General features: G+C 38.8%; 1 protein-coding gene across 1 annotated transcript in view; it reads right to left on the reverse strand.

The window, feature by feature from the left end:
* Window positions 1-18,907, reverse strand: part of Cntn5 (contactin 5) — a 499,129-nt gene that overhangs the window by 118,782 nt on the left and 361,440 nt on the right. Inside the window, exons 11-12 of the mRNA XM_004626235.1 lie at window positions 15,873-16,000; window positions 13,407-13,582 (exon numbers count right to left, since the gene is read on the reverse strand). Coding sequence (XP_004626292.1) covers window positions 13,407-13,582; window positions 15,873-16,000 — 304 coding nt within the window. The remainder of the gene's footprint in view (window positions 1-13,406; window positions 13,583-15,872; window positions 16,001-18,907) is intronic.

Here is an 18,907-nt window from a genome sequence, read left to right on the forward strand (position 1 = left end):
ATTTCTATTTTATATGCTTTGCAGAAAACTGCAAGCAAGATATAAATTTATGTAAAGTAAATCTACTTATGCCAGGAAACATACAGTTTGTCCCTGGGCTTAATGTGGAAAAATCTGACAAATAATTTTGTTGGGTATATTAATTCTATGTCATAGAAACTATGTAAAATCATGGTCATTTATACCTTTTATAGATGATAGGAGAATCCACCTCCAAAACATAATTACTACTGTGTTTAGTAATATTAAAGGAAGTTAGCTTAACTGTGAGGTGGAAGTTCGCTTTGAGGCTTTGGTAAGCAAATCTTAGTATCGTGCTCAGCCTCTGCTCTTAATACGCTTTTGCTTCTGCTGCTTGTCCCAGCTCTGCTGGGAAATTCCTTATTCACTTTTAAAAAGACACTTTGATATCACTGATTTTGAAGTCTGCTCTACATTTCCTGCATGCAGGCCTTCACTTAAGCTTCCTGAACATCGCTTACCACTGCTTTTGTCACACATTAGTTTATATTTCTTTCATTTTGCATTCATCTCCTCTAGCATTCTTAGTTTCTTACAAGTAGCACTTCATCCTACTGTATTCATGTACTTCCCAGGAATGTTTGCTACTCCAGTATCAGCGAATCCTCCATTCCTGGATGAATGTGTGTAGTGGAGAGGTGCTTGGTTAATATTTGTGGAATTGAAATAGATTTAGAATCCACATAGTCATTGAGAAATACTCTTTAGAGCTGTCCATGCTTCATGAAAAACAATGCTGAAATACTTCCTAAATTCTCTAACTTGATCTATTCCTTTTCTCTTATATAAAGGATCTCAGAGAAAGTGCATAATATTTCAATAGACATTTCTAACATATCCTTTGCTAGTTATTAATTTTAGGCTCCTATATTGTGATATGATGAAAATATAGTCAGTGAAAGAAACTAGGGGTTTTGGGGGAGCAAAAAGCTAAACACATTGTGTATATGTTTCAGAACTTAATACAAAATACATACAGAAAAAGAGAAATTGTGAAGTAAATGTAGAATTTCAAAAAGTCTTGGAAATAAGTGTTTCTCAAAATGAAACTCTGTGAAAAGCCCTTTGAGAAATAATATAGCACTCAATGTAAAATGAAACACATATCAATAGTATTTCAAAATATAAAACTTCACCACATTTGCTTATGAAAATGCTAAAGCCTATGTGATATTATGTAATATGGACAGTTTTATTTTCAAGACATTCAAAAACTAAAAAGATGGGGCTGGAGAGATGGCTCAGTGGTCTAAAGCACCTACTTAGAACAAGCTTCGCAAAGCACAGGGACCGCGGTTCAATCCTCCAGCACCACATGCCAGCCAGCCCCGCCCCCTGGTGGGCTGAGCTGGCCACACACACACACACACACACACACACACACACACACAAAATAAATGTTAAAATAAAAAAAAAACTAAAAAGAAAAAACATTCTTTTGTATAAATTCCTAACAAGGTAAAAGTTCTAGAATTAATGTTCTAGTTGTATTACACATTTTATCATTCTGTTGATAAAGTTATGCCTCTTTCATATATGCATTCTCTTTAGAGCAACAAAGTGTATAAAACATATCAATAATTTTCAACATTATGAATTAGGATAAATTATATGTTTTTCTTTTAAGAATGCTTGTGATTATTATTTACAAAAACCTGTACTTTTAGTGCAATATTAAAATATTTAAATTTTAATTTGAAGTAAAATGAGTGAAACTTTTTTTAAAAAAAAATTTATTTACTTATGTGCGTGTGTGTGTGTGTGTGTGTGTGTGTGGCCAGCTCAGCCCACCAAGGGGCGGGGCTGGCTGGCATGTGGTGCTGGGGATTGAACCGCAGTCCCTGTGCTTTGCGAAGCTTGTTCTAAGTAGGTGCTTTAGACCTCTGAGCCATCTCACCAACCCCCAAAATGAGTGAAACTTAATCACCGATATCCTCAGTTGTAAAAGAAGGTAGCAACTTGGGTCTGTTATGTAATTTGTAGAGATAGCTCACTCTGGTACTCAGTCCTGCTGTGGTGCTGTGTTGTGTGGTGATACTTTAGGTCCTGCATGTCCACCTCCACTGAGCAAGCATTTGTACTTAGCCTCCCCTGTGCACCGGGTGCTGAGTTGAGTTTAGGAGGAAAGATGTTCCTAAGTTCTAGACAAGCTAGGGCTGGGAGAGGCCCGAGCAGGTGCACTGGGAGGCAGGAGGTGTGCAGGTGGGAGGGGAGCTCAGGAAGGGTGGCGAGGTGAGTCCCGAAGGAAAGACAGCGGTGCGCATGCCACAAGTCATGGGTGAGTGCGCCTGGCAGGGGGTCGACCTGGGATCCAGTATCTTGAGAGAATTATTGTGTTCTGTAAAACGGAGCTCAACTAGCACATGGCTTCTCTTATATAAGTAGGAAAGAGAGACTTTCAAATACTTCCCCAAATTGCATGAGCTTTTGTAATAATATTTCAATATATATACTAATTTGTATCATTTATACTAGTAATGTATCTTAATTCATTGTAGGAAATTTGTAATATTTTCTGTTTATGTTTTGTAGGAATTGTTTAGGTTAATGCCTTTTCCTTAGTGATGTCTTTGAAGATAGTCATTCACAGTGAAATAACTATTGCTACTCTTATTATTTACTCATGAAAATTATTTTATTTTGTCATAAAAAGAAAATAAGCAAATTCTTTTTCTTTTTTTTTTTTTTTTGGTAGAACCAGGGATTGAACTCAGGTCCTTGTGCTTGCCAGGGAAGCGCTTATTCCACGGAGCCATCTCCCTGGCCCCTGAAAATAAGCAAAATTGAAAGAAAATGGTAGATGGCAAAACAGAAGTAAGTTGGAGTTAGATCAAGGGGGAGGTGTGTTTACACGCATGGCTTTATATAACTGAGATGGTAGTGTGTAGTGTGACAGCACTGGCTCACTGAAAAGATCATAAGAATTGTGACTACAGTCTACAGGGGGGTGAACTGAAAGCACTAGGGATTAGTGCTGAGAATTAGATGTTAACCCTAGAAATGGGCAAGAGGAATCAATAGACTCAAGACTGAATTAACAGAATTCAAAAATTACTGAATGTAAGGGTGAGGAAAGGCTGGGGAGATAGCTCAGTAGAATAAGTGCTTGCCTGTCAAGCTCAAGGTCTGAGTTCAATCCCCAGTACCACACACACACACACACACACACACACACACACACACAGGCTGAGGAAAATAGATGAATCTGAGATTTTTCCAACTATATGACTTGAAAACTGAATTGTGTTTGTAAGAAAATTCACATAAGGTAGGATTTTTTTTTAATATGTCAGATGTGGATGATATTAACTTTAGAAGACCCAGAATCCTCTTTCTCTCTCTCTCTCTCTCTCTCTCTCTCTCTCTCTCTCTCTCTCTCTGAGACAGGGTGTCACTTTGCAATTCAGACAGGTGCTGAGTTCACTTTGTAGCCCAGGCTGGTCTCTAGCTCACAGCAATCTCCTGCTTCAGCCTCCTGTGTGCTGGGATTACAGGCATGCGCCATCACTCCCAGCAACAGCTGCAATTTTACACTCTAAATTCTTCATCTCAACTTTAGGTGTTAACAAAAATTAAGCTATTTCACCACAAATCCAGTTCTAGACAACCTTTTAAAGAGGGGAGCTGATGAAAATGAGTCCATGTACTAGGAAATGATACTATTACAACAGCCAGAGAAGCGAGCTTTAGTTAATGGGAAAACACACCGGTGGAGCACCTGGTCCGGCAAGTGTAGTAGACTATTTTAAGAGGCTTTTCTAGTGCACTTTCAATAAGTTTTATGGGAAGATTTTAAACAAGTTGACAATTTTACCTTACTGACCATATAATTTTAGTGCTTTAATAATGGCCGAGTAACGTAAACATAGGCTTATTGGTACAGCCAGAGGGTGGGACTACGGAGCAGAAACCAGACGCTTTGCTTTGAAGAAAGCCACGTTGAAAATTTATAGCTACCCTTATGCCTTCGGAGCTGTACTTTGAAACAACAAGCCAGAATCGGGACGCCACGTAGGGAGTGACCAACACAGCGCTTGCAGGGCCGAGCTGGCCTGCCCTCCCAGGGACTCAGCTCTGCGCTCTGCCCACCGACCCACCCTGCCGTGGGACTCGAATAAAGGATGTACGAGAGAAGAAGAGTTAAGGATCCCTTCAAGAGGCAAAATGCTACTTATCCCTTTCAGTTACATCAAATTAAATTCTGCCTCCAGCTGACCGCATCTAGACTGCGTAGGTGTCGAATTGCGAGCTAGTTGGCCTGGAAACAAACTGAAGTCGGAGAGCATTTCCTCAATCTAAATAGCCGCGCTCAGTTGTCCCGAGCTCTCGTCACACGAGCCCAGGTTCGCGCTCTGCGTCTACTCGCTTGCTGCTCACGCTGCTGCGGGCAGGGCTCTGGGCTGCTCCGGCTCTGAGCGCTGGCCTGTGTGCGAACAGTTCTTGGCCTACACAGATTTCTCTACACTTATTTGTCTAAAACTTCTCTCTTGACACTCCTAATAAACAATACAAATGTCTCGAGTTTATTGTAAAATAATTAAACATTTTACAGTCTGACTTGCTGGGCTTACTCAGAAATTGAAACACTTTGGGACAAGAAATTGTTTATGATTATAACCATAAATATTTAAAAACAAAACTTATAGAATGTAAATGTCAATATAAAATCATAACAGAAATATACAGGAATGAATTATTGCTGAAAAATGTCTGAAAGTCTTATTACAAATAAAAGTGATTTATAAATTTTTTAAGTGAACGAGGATATTTACATTATTTATAGGATGATATAATTTAATGCTACATATTCTGGGAAAGTAAAGGTTCAGTTTTATCTTGCTAACTTGTTTTAGAGATGCTGCAGATTTTGCAGAAGGTGATATGTTTGCAGTTAGTCCCAGTTTGAGAAACTCTTGTAAACAACAATTGTTTACTTTTAGGAAAGCTGGTGATCTTCTGAATTGCACTGTTTTCTGTCGAAGAATCCCTACATCTTAGGCTAAGTAAATGGAGTGATATTTGACAGCTCTAAGCCTTGGTGGGCTGCCTGTAGTCATTCAGTAGGTGACAGCTGTTAGAATTACTTATGCCTGTCGTTAGAGAGGTGTCGTTGCGGATCTTTGCCATTTCACTTGTCATAGGTTGGGTTTCACAAAAACAAGGTGCAGAGGTCCTTGCTGTGGCAAGAGCCCGGCCTTTAGTGTGCCCCAGGGAGAGGGTGAGAGGCGCAGTTATTAAAGTTACCAAGGTACAGACAGCAACTTTTCCTAAGAAATAAAAGTAAACACTGATTAAGTGCAAACTTGAACTAGGAAAGAAGACGACAGACCTTGAAGTAATTTAGGTGTTCAATTTAGTAACTGGACTTGAATATTTGATAAAAGTAGAAAGTGATAGTGCTAGCTTCAGACCATACAGAGTCAACTTGATAGTATGCATTTATTCAATCATATACTGACTCATTAAATTGTTTGTGGAACATAAAGAACTTACAAAGTTTCACTATTGAATAAAAGTAAATCTTGGTCCAGTTGGGCAGGGGTCATAATACTAGAGTCAAGATTCACTGATTACTATTTAATATACAGTTACAATATACTCTTTGACTGTGACTTAGGTAACAATTGGGTTTACTACACAGCAGCAGGAACAGCTGCAACAACCCACTGGGGTGACTAAGGCTGCATTTCTCAAAGTATAGACACTTTATTATAGAGAAATTTTATTTGTTAGTTGAAAAACAATCATCTCAAGGAGAATACAAGACTATAGTAATCTAGTCTGAGTTCACATATGTATGGAATATAAAAATAAATTTGGAAAAAAACAAAACTTCCAAGAGAAAAGATACACAGAGTCCTAGATGCAGGTAAGTAAATCTTAATTTCTGGAATTAGCAAACTAGAAGCATATTTAATACCTGGATTTTATAATCTAGGAGAGAAAGTTCTACTGAAAATTCGCTGGTGTTTCTGTTCTTCCCCTTCTTTCTCTAACTCTGTAGCTTGGAATGTTCCAGGTAAATCTCCAAAGGATGGAACTTCTGTTTCCCTCAGCAATCCCAAATCCTGGGCTACTGATCTCATTTTCCTCAGGATAGCCCAGAACTAAAATTGTCCTTCTCTGTCAAAATCTTTGTTTTTCCTTCTCCTCAAACATTAAATTACAACAACAATAGCAAAAGGACTTGTAACTCAGGACCCAGAAACCACTTAGCACACTAGGCGCCGTGTGTGTCCGGCACACCGCAGTGGGAACGTGATTAGGAAGATGAAAGCGCTGCCAACAGCTGAGCCTCTAAATTAACAAAACTTAACGAAAATAATACATCTGGCGAAGATGACAAATTGATCTGTACTGAATCGCTCGCTTGGTTTTCCAGCAGTATTGTCTGAATGGCTATTTCATGAGCATGCTTAGGGCAAGGCACAGAGCAATAAACACATTAAAGTAACAGATCAGTCCTGACTTCTAAAGCACAGGAGGCTTATTTTATTAAAGAAATGTTGCAGCATCATACGTTTTGTCATATGACCACATAATCAAATACTTGAAAAGATGAACATTCACATTTTGTTTTTTTAACACTGAAATGGTAAGGTGGGAATATCATTTTTTTGTAATTCTAAAATAAAGATGGCACTTATGGTAAGTTGCATAAAAAACATAGGTTTTACAAAAATGATTTTTGATAGAAAAATAATTGTTTGACATCATAATATTTTTGGGGAACACCACACTGTTGCTGTACCCCCAGCTAAAGCTTCAAAGCAACTAATTTTCATAATCAAAATACTCACTATTTACCACAACCTGTCTTTGGGAAAAAGTTCCTAGTATGTTCTGAACAGACCAAAGCACTTGCTCGTCTAGCTTATATGCCTGGTGGTCACTTGCGTGTGACACACTGTAACAGTCACAGGGCGGTGGTGCTGCGGTGACCCTGTCAACCACTTAGTGTCCAATTCTCTGTATGGAGGGGGAAGCGAAGGCCAGGGCCTGGGAGGATCTTCATGTGAGCCCCCGCTCCAAGGTTTTTGCTATTATTCATGAAGTTACCAAAAGGCTTAGAAAGAAAATCTAGTCTCTTCACTGCCATCTATTCCTCTGTGCTGACAGTATTTCTGGTTTATTCAGATTAAGGAAGAAATATCCAGTGCTACTGAAACGGTATGAAAACGCACTGGCCAGGGCACTTGGGTCACTAACTGGCCCATTTTGCAGTTTTCTAAATGACTCAAGCGGGTGGCAGACAACGTCAAACCCTCCCCGTCTTGTTTTCTCGGGTAAACTGGTGAGGAAGGACAGAGCGCTGATCTCACTGTGTGCCTCAGCTCTGAGGTAGCTGTCATGTCAGAGACGAGGGGCATCTTCTCCTTCTGTCGTAGATTGGTCAGGGATCTATACAGATATGCTAAAATTTTCTGCTGCGGTCTGCAAATTCGAAGGCTTCTGGGCAGAATGTCTTTCCATGTTGACTTTGATTTGTGGCTATGACATAGTTTTATTTTATTAAAATTTAAAAAAAATGACTTTTGTTAAGTTGGCGACAGACAGGAAATGTGTAAATCAGTATGCTGCAGTCTAAGGACTGTGGCAGAGAACAGCAAGTGGGATACCAAGCCCCGGATTCAGCGTGCGCGGGGAGACAGGCGCGGGCTGCTGCCCAAGGGCACCTCCTATGGCACCGGGCGAGCGCAGGACCCAGAGCCGGCCTGATGACTCGTACCAGGTGAGCTCAGGGAACGTGTGCCATGAGTAAAGCTGGGCTCCTTCATCCACTTCCTGGTAGCGAGGGCTCCAGGGCTTACGCGTGCCAACTGTGCGGAGGAAGGTCTGGAGAAGACATTCACGAGGCCCTCATAGCTTTGCACCTTAGCAAATCCGGGCAGCACGTGCAGCGATTTCATTGATCGACCCTATTAACATTTATCTATCGGAAAGAGAGGATGCCAGTTGAATACTGACTATATTCTACTCTGGAACTTTCTTTCTGTCTTTCAGGAGATAGAAGCTAATTCCTAAGCAGATAAATTAGAGACAGAAGCATCTTTAATAGAAAAAGTCACATGGGCTCAAACTTTTCAACTGATTTTGAAATTCCCAAGGTATTGAGGATATTATATCCTATCTCATTTTATCTAATAATTTACAAAAACCATGGATATAAATCTGACATCTTTCTTTATGATTTCTGTACTTGGAATACAGGTTATTGAAATCATTTCTACCTTCTAATTGTTGGCACTCTGAGCTGATTGATGACAGGGTGGACTCTTAAGGGTTGCATCACTGAAAGGATTATTGCAGACACTAATTCTGAGAGAATCCATGAGTTTAAGACATGTGTAATCTTCCAAATCCCTCATAATTTTGAGACACAGATCTTTTATCACATTAGATTATCTGTCTCTGCCTGGTTGGCCTATCTTAATTCTACTTCTAATGTTTAAGCCAGGTAGGATATTCTCCCCAAATAATACTACTTGCTATGAGGAATCAGTGTGTGTGTGTGCACGTGTATACACAGATATGTGTGCAATGGATGGCACACAGTACATGCTCAATTAATTCTTAGTCTTGTGTTTCTCAATGAATACTTTGTCTTGTGTTTCTCAATAGCAATATGTCATATTAGTTTCTTTTGGTCTCCAACAATATTTGACTCCTAAATAAAAAATTAACAATATTTATTCTCATATTTTTCTAAGGTTACTTAATCTCCTGTACAAATTTTATGCTTGTTGAAGACAGGGACAAAAGCCATCTTTCTTTTTTTGTTGTTTGTATTTTAGGGAAGGGTCTACAGGGTGTTCAGGGTCTTACTACTAGATCAGACTCTTAGTGATCCGCCTGTTTACAGCCTCCCGAGAGTTGGGATTACAGATACACGCCACCGTGCCCAGTCGCAATTATTGTCTCAGTGCGCCCTGGAGGTGGGGCTGGCACAGCAGGGCCGGGGATTGAACCCCTGGCCCATGTGCCTGCTTGCAGGCATTTTAATCCACTGGACTATTTGGACGGCCCTCCTTTCATTTTTTTATTTTTCATAGTTTATATAGACAGGAGCTGAATACCTACTAGATAGTCAGTGAACATGGAGCAGAAAAAAATGATAATGAAAGGCCAGCATAATGTAGTTTACCATTAATTTTTAATTGATAATACATTTAATTGTTTCATCTCAGTTTGAAGTTCCTGTGTGTAGCTTGGAAAAGTCTTGTTCTTCAGTGTCCTTGTTTAAAAATTATAGTCAAAATCTCCTAACTGGCTTGTTAAAATTTTGTTTCCTAGTACGACTTTCATGTAAGAATGGATGTACGGAACCATGCACGTAGTATTACCACGCTGTGCTTCGTCTCCTGTGTCTGCCCAGTTGCAACTTTATGAGTTCAGAATGCCCAGTTTCCAATGGAAAAGACAATTACTGAGCAGATCATTCTTAGAACAGATGTGTGATCTTTCTTCTCTGTCAAAACCCAGAAAATTATAGGCTTCCATAATAACAGTTATCAGTTCATTCTGTAGTATAAGGATTAATACCTGCTTACATCCCAAATGGATAATTAGGAAATTTCAAGTTTCTGGGACACAGTGATCACCTCAGTCTTCCACTAAGACTGTGGCTCCAGGGCCACGTGGCAGCGCTCAGGTGGTACTCAGCCACGGAGAGGAGCAGAGATTTGTTCAGAGCTTTGCCCAACAGAAGTAACTGCTTGGGCAAAGTAAATGCTTTCATTTGGTAACAAGAGGGTTATTTTGAGCCAACACTTGTAATGCCCCTCCAGGTGCTGTAACCTCTAGCTAAGCAGTCTAGCCTGAGTGTTCAAGCCAAGAGCTGTTTCATACCTGCTCCACAGAGGTGCCAGGATTATTGTTGCGGACATCAACTTCAAACCGCATGACACCCTCTACATTTGAGATGCAATCCACAGTGTGCAGCTCAGAAATGAATGTCTTTTACATTGAAGGCTTTGCTGTTTTCCCTTAACTTTATTCAGCAAATATTGACTTTGTGTCCACTAGGCACCGTCGCTGTGCTGTCCAAATGATGAGTCCTCATTGTTCCTGAGTCAGGCCTCAAACTCTTCTGTCTTTGCTTGACCTGTTCACTTTGCTAACTGCAGCTGCTACGAGACACCTGGCAAGGTGCTGCTGGGCAAGGTTTACTTCAGATAGGAAGTCATTCGCCAGCTGTCTCCATCTATGCACATGGATCTCTGTAAGTCCTGCCCTCTCCCCTTAAATGGTGCTGTCTTAGGAGTGAAGGGCCATACCACTACTGAGGCTCACTCACCGCTCTTAGCTGTGAGAACTGAAAAATCATGAGTAGACTCACTAATTTGCCACATTTTGTTTATTCGTATCTCTTGCCAAAATAAAAAGTGATTTTGGAGAATTGGATCAAATGTTTCTGAGTGGAATGCTTCGCTACTGTATGGTGTCTTTGGTAAAGGATTCCCTCAAAATCTGTCCAGTTGTTGGGTTTGTAAAACAAGGCTTCAGGAAAGAGGGCAAAAGAAATAGAAAACTTTCTTTACAGATGCTTTGACTTAAATTTCAAAGCAACACTATTGACTTTTTTTAATCTGATGTGATTAGAGTTTATTTACACTCTTAAAATACAGTCCAAAAGTAACAGTTTTTTAAAAAGTGACAGTGTACGCTGCATAGAGATGGTGTATGAAGGCTAATTTGACTCATTTCACCTACTGATTAATCCTCAAGTATAAAAGACATCAATGCAACTAGTTGAAATTTAGGGATTACATCACACTTCCTCATCTATAAGACGTTGAAATGCACCACTTCTCTCTTTTCATTTTTCTCCACTGCCGAGAGCTAGCTGATTCATTTCACTCCATGGAGGGGCCATGCGCTGAAGCATGGCCCCTTCTCTTCTCAGTCACCACCATTAAACCACCTGCTCTGAGGTTCTGTCCTTGGGCAGTGATGGAGCAGGGTGGCGAACGCATGAGAGCTTCCAGTGAGGAAGAGCAGCTGTGGGGCAGGCGTGCGTGCTGCAGGTTCACCACCTGGCCTCCTGGTGCTCCAGTCAAAGGCACACGGGTTCTGCTTAGCTTCCTAGGTCCTTTCGGCTGCCTTGCTCTTCTGCAGGAGCCTGGGCCCCTAAGGCGACACCTGCAGATGCCTTTAATTGCTCATCTTCAGAGCCGGAGCAGGGTCTAGATTTCCCTAAATGGCTCTTTTCTATTTTTTTCTTTTCTGAGACCTGTCCTGCTCCTCTGACTTCTGGAATCTTCCCCCTGAACACCCCAAACAGAAGGTATTCATAAGTTCTCTGTGCCTACCAAATCTCCCTTATAAAGAGTAAATTTATTCCACCTCCTAATATAATTCCCAGAAGATTTTTCAGCTGAAGAAGGGCAGGAGTGGAATCAAGGATGGATTTTTTTCTTCCCTTTTGCCTGCTCTTTTTCACTTAATGGCATCCTCTCCATTGATGTCCCTGAAGCCGCTGAGACCCACGCAGCATTTGAAGTAATCATGACATAGCTGATAGGCGGTCTCTTTCACACTTATAGTTTTGAACCTACTAGATATTTTAGGTACATACATGAGTGTAAGTTATTCCAACTACACTAAAAGTGATAATACTCATCTTAAAGCCAAATGTTGTGACTCCAAAGTTTAGTTTAAATATGTTTTTTAACTATGGATTTGCATAGAATAAGGGGCTAGTCTTTCAATTCTGAAAAGAGGGATAAAGCAGGTGTTTTTTTTTAGAAATATTATAGATATTTATTTAGAAAAATGAATGGCATCAGCCCAAAGTGGTATTATTTCTAGACTCAAAAATTTCTCCACTGATATTTTAAAGTAAAGGAACTAGTTCTATGAAGTAAGACTATTAGTTATGTTATAGATATATTCACTATATATCTAATCCCTCAAAATGAGTATTTATAGATGACCCTATGAAGATATGTTATTGATGGTGTATTTTGTGTTATATGTTACTGGTTCTGCTTCATGCCATTCAAATTTGTAGGAATTATCAACCCAAGTTAAAGGAAGAAAGGAAAAGCACACAATAGAAGGAAAAGAGTTTAACATGATGCAGATAGCTTACATATAATATGCCCCCTAATAATTGAAATTAATTTATTAGTGAGGCAGTGAGTAATAAAGTTGGTAATAGTTTTCTATTCATATGTTTCTCTAGTTAATTAACTGCAAAAAGCCAGAATGAAAGGAATAATTTTGATAGAACCGCTAGATTTTAATTACATTGGAAAATGCAATATGGAGAACTCTTCTTCACTCTTACTAACATGAATTTATCAAATTCTAAGGAAAGAAGGGACCTTAGAAGTCATCTGGCTCAAAGTGAACATCGCATCTGTGTATGACAAGGGCCTGGTCCATGCACATGACTGGCGTTTTGGGATGTATCCGACTAGGCAGTGAGATGAGACTTGATCGGGAGAATTAATCCATTTGGGCCCAGATTGTGTGTGTACTTGTGTGTTTGTCAAAATCTTTAAAGTAAAATCCACTCCAAAGTGAGTTTAAATGCGTGAGCTCACGGTAGGTATGACTTTCTGAGTTCCCCCAATTTTTTAGTAGAGAGTAAATGAGTTTTGCCTAAGTGTATAACAGTATTTAAATTGTATTTTAGACAACACTGTATTTGTATCCAGTGCTTTAGCTAATATAGAAGGAAGCTTCCAGCCCACGTCTCTCTTTGTCTGCTCCTAGCTCCATTCTCCTTCTCTTCTGCCTTGTCACTGAGGTGGGGAAGGGCCTCACGCCACCGTGCCAGAGAGCGGGCCACTGCCACGGCTCTGGCGGACCTGGCTTGCAAGCGTTCTCGTTGCATTTGGTTGACTGCCACATAGACAAGTTATATAAAAAGACACTGAAAAGAAAAGATTTGGCAGATAAGAAATAGTCTGAATGTGAATGTTCACTTAGCGTTACTATGCACTTATGACGTGGGGAGCAGAGTTAATCGCTCTAGTGTGTGAGAAATTAAATAACCTCCAAAGGTCATTGCTGCTTGAGAGGCAGGACTTATTTCCCTGACATTGTCTCACAATTCCTGCTAACCACAGTCTAGACAATACACTGGCCACTTTATATAAAACAGAACTATTGAGATGTGATGTGTAAACAATGACATTATATTTAAATAAAATGGCAAAGAAGCCAGAATCACATAATGGTGTAGTCATGTAGCACCGCAGATTTCTTATTGGAAGTCTAAAATAGTTACTTTTTGGTTTGACATAAATTAATGGGAGAAAGTAAATGTTTTAATCATACTAATATTTTCCTACTATTTTGTAGATAAACAGGCTTTACAGTTGCATGAAAATTTCTAGAAGTATTACTCAGAAAGTAAAAGAGAATAAACTTACAGCCCTGATGCTTTCAAAGTGTCCCCCATCTTTCTCAAAGTCAATGGGCTGTCCTTTCAGCGTCCAGTGGAAGCTGACATCCAAGCTCGCGTCGTGAATGGCTCGGCAGTTAAGGACGATGCTCTCCCCCACCGTCAGCTCTGTTCTCTTTGGAGTAAGCTCTATCCTTGTGGGTTCTATGAAAGCAAAAAATATATTAATGACAGAATCAGTAACATGATAGTATTTCTCTTCATCCTAGGCTATTGTAAATAACAGAGAAAAATAAGGAATCTACACAATGTTACTGCTTCTTGGGTGGTGGGGTATTCTCACTGTTTTTGTAGGGGGTAAATGATTTTAGAGTTGCTATCTCTATGCAGAAGTCAATTTAAATAAGAGGGCAAGAGACTGGAGGAGGAGGAGGAGGAGCTGCACTCCGTATTCTGCAGGAATGGAAGGAACAAGAGGGCGGCTGTGGCATTTCTAACATCCTTTAAGGATCACCAAATAAATACTTTTATGATGAAAGTGCTGCATGTAATAAGGGGAAGAGCACAGACAATTCACTTCCTTAAGAGTTATAAGGAGTCAATAAGGCGAGAGCAAACACCTCCCATCAAATTGCTTTCTCACAGGAACAAAGAAGAAAAACATTCTTTTGTTAATCAAGTTGTGCTAGCTTTGCACACCACAAAATTCTGAGTAGAAAAGAGCTAGAAGAGGCACCTTTTGTGCGATTATAAAATATCACTTCTGATTGTAGTTGGATTAAGGGAGCTATATAAAAAGATAAAAACATTAAGTTTGAAATATTTCTTAAAGAAAATAATTATTTATACAGTGGCTCTGCTGAATTTAAGCATTTTTTCTAGAGTTACAGCATCTCTGAACCAATAAACGCTAATACAGTTGTTCATCTAAAGGCTTAATAAGTGGTTCAATGACTGCAATATGTTGTGTTTTGAATAAAATAGAGAGGTGATGAAGACAAGATTCTGATTTTATCTTTTTAGTAATTAGATTCCTGGGTGTAAATATCACAGAGAGATTGGCACAGTGATTCAAAATTGTCTTCACTTTCCTATTTAATCTCTACTCTGCAAAATTGTAGTCTGAGAAAGCACCTCTCCTAACTAGCTCTCAGATCTTTTAATGTTCAGTGTTGTTCCTTTGAAGAAGAGACAATTCCAGGATAAGAATGCCCCTGTAAACGTTAGCATGCACAGCTGAACTACTCAGTGACGTTAGGCTGTCGTTTCAATTTTGCTGGACTTGAAGTGTTGAGTTCTGGGTAAACACATACCTATTAAACACATAACTGACAGAAACCATTATTCATTATCATTAAAATCAAGGTTTTAATGGGTTCAGGATTAGCTTGTTATGATAAAGTTTAGCATGCAACAGAAACAAGGGAACAAATAGAACTCTGGGTTAGATCCCAATAATACGTGATATAAGTAGAAACATCTTTTAAATTGTTATTTCCTGCCCTTGATACTTGATTCTCTTCAAGCTTCCAGACAGTTGGCTATTATAATTATATTTTCATTTGCAAACACAGAGAAAAATTAATGTTTTCTTATTTTTAAGTGTACAGATTATTAGTACTAAGTACAACACAATATGAATCTTCACTAGTGTTCATTTCCACAACTGCTCTCCCATTCCAAAAAGTACTCCTGTTTTTACGGATAATACATATTTTATATATAATACATCCACAATTAAAAATTGTGATATAGTTCAGTTGTGAAAAAACATTCTTTTGTTAACTAGAGAAATTCTTTCACCTAAGATATAAAATTTTTTTTCTACTACACAACATATTGCTTCAAAATAATATCGTTGGCATGAAACCTAGTTCAATTACAACTAGAAAATGAATTAACATTAAGCAGTGATATTTATTATATTAAAATAAAGGCAATAAAAGTCCTGTTGAAGCAAACGTCAATGAACAGTTCTGCTTAACAATTCATCGGGTGAATACGCCTGCCCCACTCACGGATTTTCTCTTCCTATCCCACCTTTCTTTTGAAATCTCCAAGTGGCAACAAAGCAATACTTCTGACTGATGCTAAAATTATTCTTGTTAGATTAAAAATGTATTTTTTTCAGCAAGCCATCCAAGCACTCCACTACGAGAACATCTCCAGATCCGGTGGAGGAAAAGTAACTGGATACTATGAGCGTCCTCCTAACGCTTTGAGACACTGAGGAAAACTTGCAAAAGCTTTCTTGATCCTCCCCAAAAAATTCTCCAAGCAAAATATCCAAATTTCCATTAATCATACATTCTTGTTTAGTTCTTTAAATGATGAGAAAGTATAATTTGGCTGCTTGATCTGCATTTGCAACGTGTTAGACACAGGAGTGTGCACACACGTCAGGGCAAGTGTGCATCTGTGTGTGTCTTATGCATTTTCCTTGTCATAAGCACATGAAATTATGCTGACGAAACACTTAGCTGCCTCTTCTTACCTTTCACAGACACTGAGGCCGCAATTGCAGCAGAACCAAAGATGTTTTCCCCGTGGCAGGCGTACTTCCCTTCATCTGATTTGGAAGCGTTTAGGATCCGTAGGCTCCCGTCTGGAAGAATAGCTATTCTGAAAATTATTACAAAGGATTTTTTTTCCTGTTTTAGTACAAAGCAACTAAACAATAAGCAACTCTGATGAGATTTGAAACCCTTCTTAGGTAACAAGACAAAGAATCATGGTGAAAATATACAGGGATAATAGAAGTACTTCACCCTTTAAGATATTCAGTAAGTCCACTTCAGAGCTTATATTCAAAGAGAAAGTTACTGTTCTTTCTTTTCAAAGGTTTTTGACAACTAATTTCTTAACTCGTGGGAGAAGGGAATCCAGGATTTGCTTAGCACAACTTGTTACTATAATATCACATACCAGAATTTTAATATTAAGTATCAAGCTTGAGTATTTTATCTCAAATCAGAAGCAACCTCAAAAGTCAAATACAAACAGAAACAGCATAAAAACAGGACAAGTACAGAACATAAAATTAATTGCATATGATCAGAGAAGATTTATGGAGGTTCCTCCACATTGCCCGTGGCAAAGCAAGGGTACAGAAATGTGGTCCCATATGCACAGGAACGTGACACCTTAGCCTGCATTTGTGCTCTTCCAAAACCTTTGTTAGAAGTGGACCTTCAGTATTTATTGAGGGGGAAAGAGTAAAGCATTATTAACAGTTTTTAGAAGTTCAGTGAAAATGACATTGGCATTTCAAATTACCATATTCTGGTATGTATTTATCATTTTAGGACTTTGGTCTCAAATTTAATTAGTCTTTTGCTTCTTTTTTTCTTCTTACGTTTCTTTAGTAAAACCCTGCGACTTTACTAGGCATCAACCTGCACAGCCAACCCGAAACACGTTAGAAGAAGCAAGTGCTTTGTTCCAGCGGTCATGCTCGCTAGGGTTTGAAGCCACTCATTTTAGTAAAGAGGAATAGCAGATTGTGCTGCATAGATTAAGAACCAGTGACTTTACTGAATTTAAAATCCTAAAATTGACTGCTTCCATTCCTGAGAATAGTTTATGCCATGCCAATATGATAATATTAAACTACGTAAGATTTGAGAATAATGACTAAATATGCTTAGTCTAGACTCTCTGTTATTTAAAAATATATATTCCATCTTGCCAATTACCCAAAGGTGATGGTTATATAGAGCATTAAACTTCATATCAAGCGTTCTTAGATTCTGGGCTGTTGGAATATTGCTTAGGAATTTATACCTACATATTGCCATTAATAAAGATACCAGTTTAAAAACATCATATGGATTTCAATATGGATCAGACTTGATTTATAGTATGTAAGAAGGAAGATGAATTCAGAAACAACCCATACTAGGAGCAGAGAAGTTGATTTTGTTGTCTGTCTAGGAGAGATATTAGCTTAGAAAATGTATTTCCTATAAAAGCTATATAACGGGCTGGGGATATAGCATAGCGGCACAGGTGCCTGCCTGGAAAGTGAAAGGTTCTGAGTTTGATTCCCTGAACAACAACAACAACAACAACAACAACAACAAAAGGATAAATAATTCATTAAAAGTGGTCCATGAAAAATTCTGTTCATTATTTAGACAATGACCATCACAGTAGAATAGAGTGAGATTAATTTGTTTCATTTCAACAGCAGTGATACACACGCTGCAAAATACATATTGTGAAAGCAAGCATTACACTATTTGTCAATGAAGAAGCATCCTCTTATAAAAATTACAGATTACTGGCATTTATCTAAGTTGCTAAATGTTTGAACTATCTGGATTTTACTAACTGGAGTAAATTTTGGTGTCTCAGGAGAGAAATTTAGATAAAAGCTCACCTTGTTCAAAGAAATAAATGTCACTGGGTGTGGCAGCACAGACCTGCAATCACAGTACCTGGGAGGCTGAGGCAGGAGGATAACCATGATTTTCAGGACAGTTCGGACTACATAGTGAATTCATAACCAGCCTGAACTACCTAGAGAGACATTTTTAGATTGGGTCTTTGAATTTTTGGAGGCCTGATTTTTTAACATTCTTTTTTTAAAAAAATGTATTTAGTACAGGGGCCACAGGGTCTCACTACACAGATCGGACTCATAGTGATCTCCCTATTTTCAGCCTCCCAAGAGCTGGGGTTTCAAGTGTGCACCAGCCTCAATCACTGTCTCAGTGTACCCCCAGGGGTGGGATTGAACTCCGGTCACTGTATCTGCCTAAGCAGGGCCTTTAGTCTACTGAGCTATGTGGCCAGCCTAAAATTCTTTATATTTTCTAAATAGAAGATTTTAGAAGAGGGGCAGTGGGATATAAGTTTTTCCCAATTTGTATGTTTTCTTTTTACTCTGTTGGCAATTTCTTTTGATGTGCAGAAGCTTTCCAAAAACATGAGATCCCAATTGTTGATTCTTTGAAGTATTTACCATGCAGTTTGCTTTTTGTTGACTGATTATCTGCCTATCCCTATGTCTGTAAGATTTCTATCTACCTTTTCCTCCATAAAATTTAGCTTTCTCTTTTAATGTTTTTAGTGCATGGTAATAGACTTGGGTTTAATTTTGGTCTTTGACATGTGTAAAGCCAGTTTTTCCAGCACTATTCATTAAAGAGGCTGTTTCTTGCAGTGAATGTGTGTGGAGCCTATGCCAAAGTTAAGGTGACTGAGTGTGTTTGTAGTTGTTAAACATCTTTAACCTGTTTCATTGAGCCCCAGGATCCTACAGATCCTACCAGATTGTTTCTTTTAATTGGTGAATTGAGGCCATTTATATTGACAGTTAAACTCATATGCATTGGCTCATTTTTGTCTAATTGCTCTGGCTAATGTTTCTAGAACTATATTATATTGGAGTGTTGACAGTAAATATTCTTGCCTTGTTCCAAATTTTAAAGTGAAGGCTTTCAGTTTTTGTCTATTTAGTATGATGTTGGCTGTTGGTTTCTCATAGGTGGCTTTTATCACACTGAGATACAGACCATCTTTTCC

This window comes from Octodon degus, unplaced genomic scaffold (assembly GCF_000260255.1).
Source record: "Octodon degus isolate 3935 unplaced genomic scaffold, OctDeg1.0 scaffold00012, whole genome shotgun sequence".
In the NCBI taxonomy this organism is placed as follows: domain Eukaryota; kingdom Metazoa; phylum Chordata; class Mammalia; order Rodentia; family Octodontidae; genus Octodon; species Octodon degus.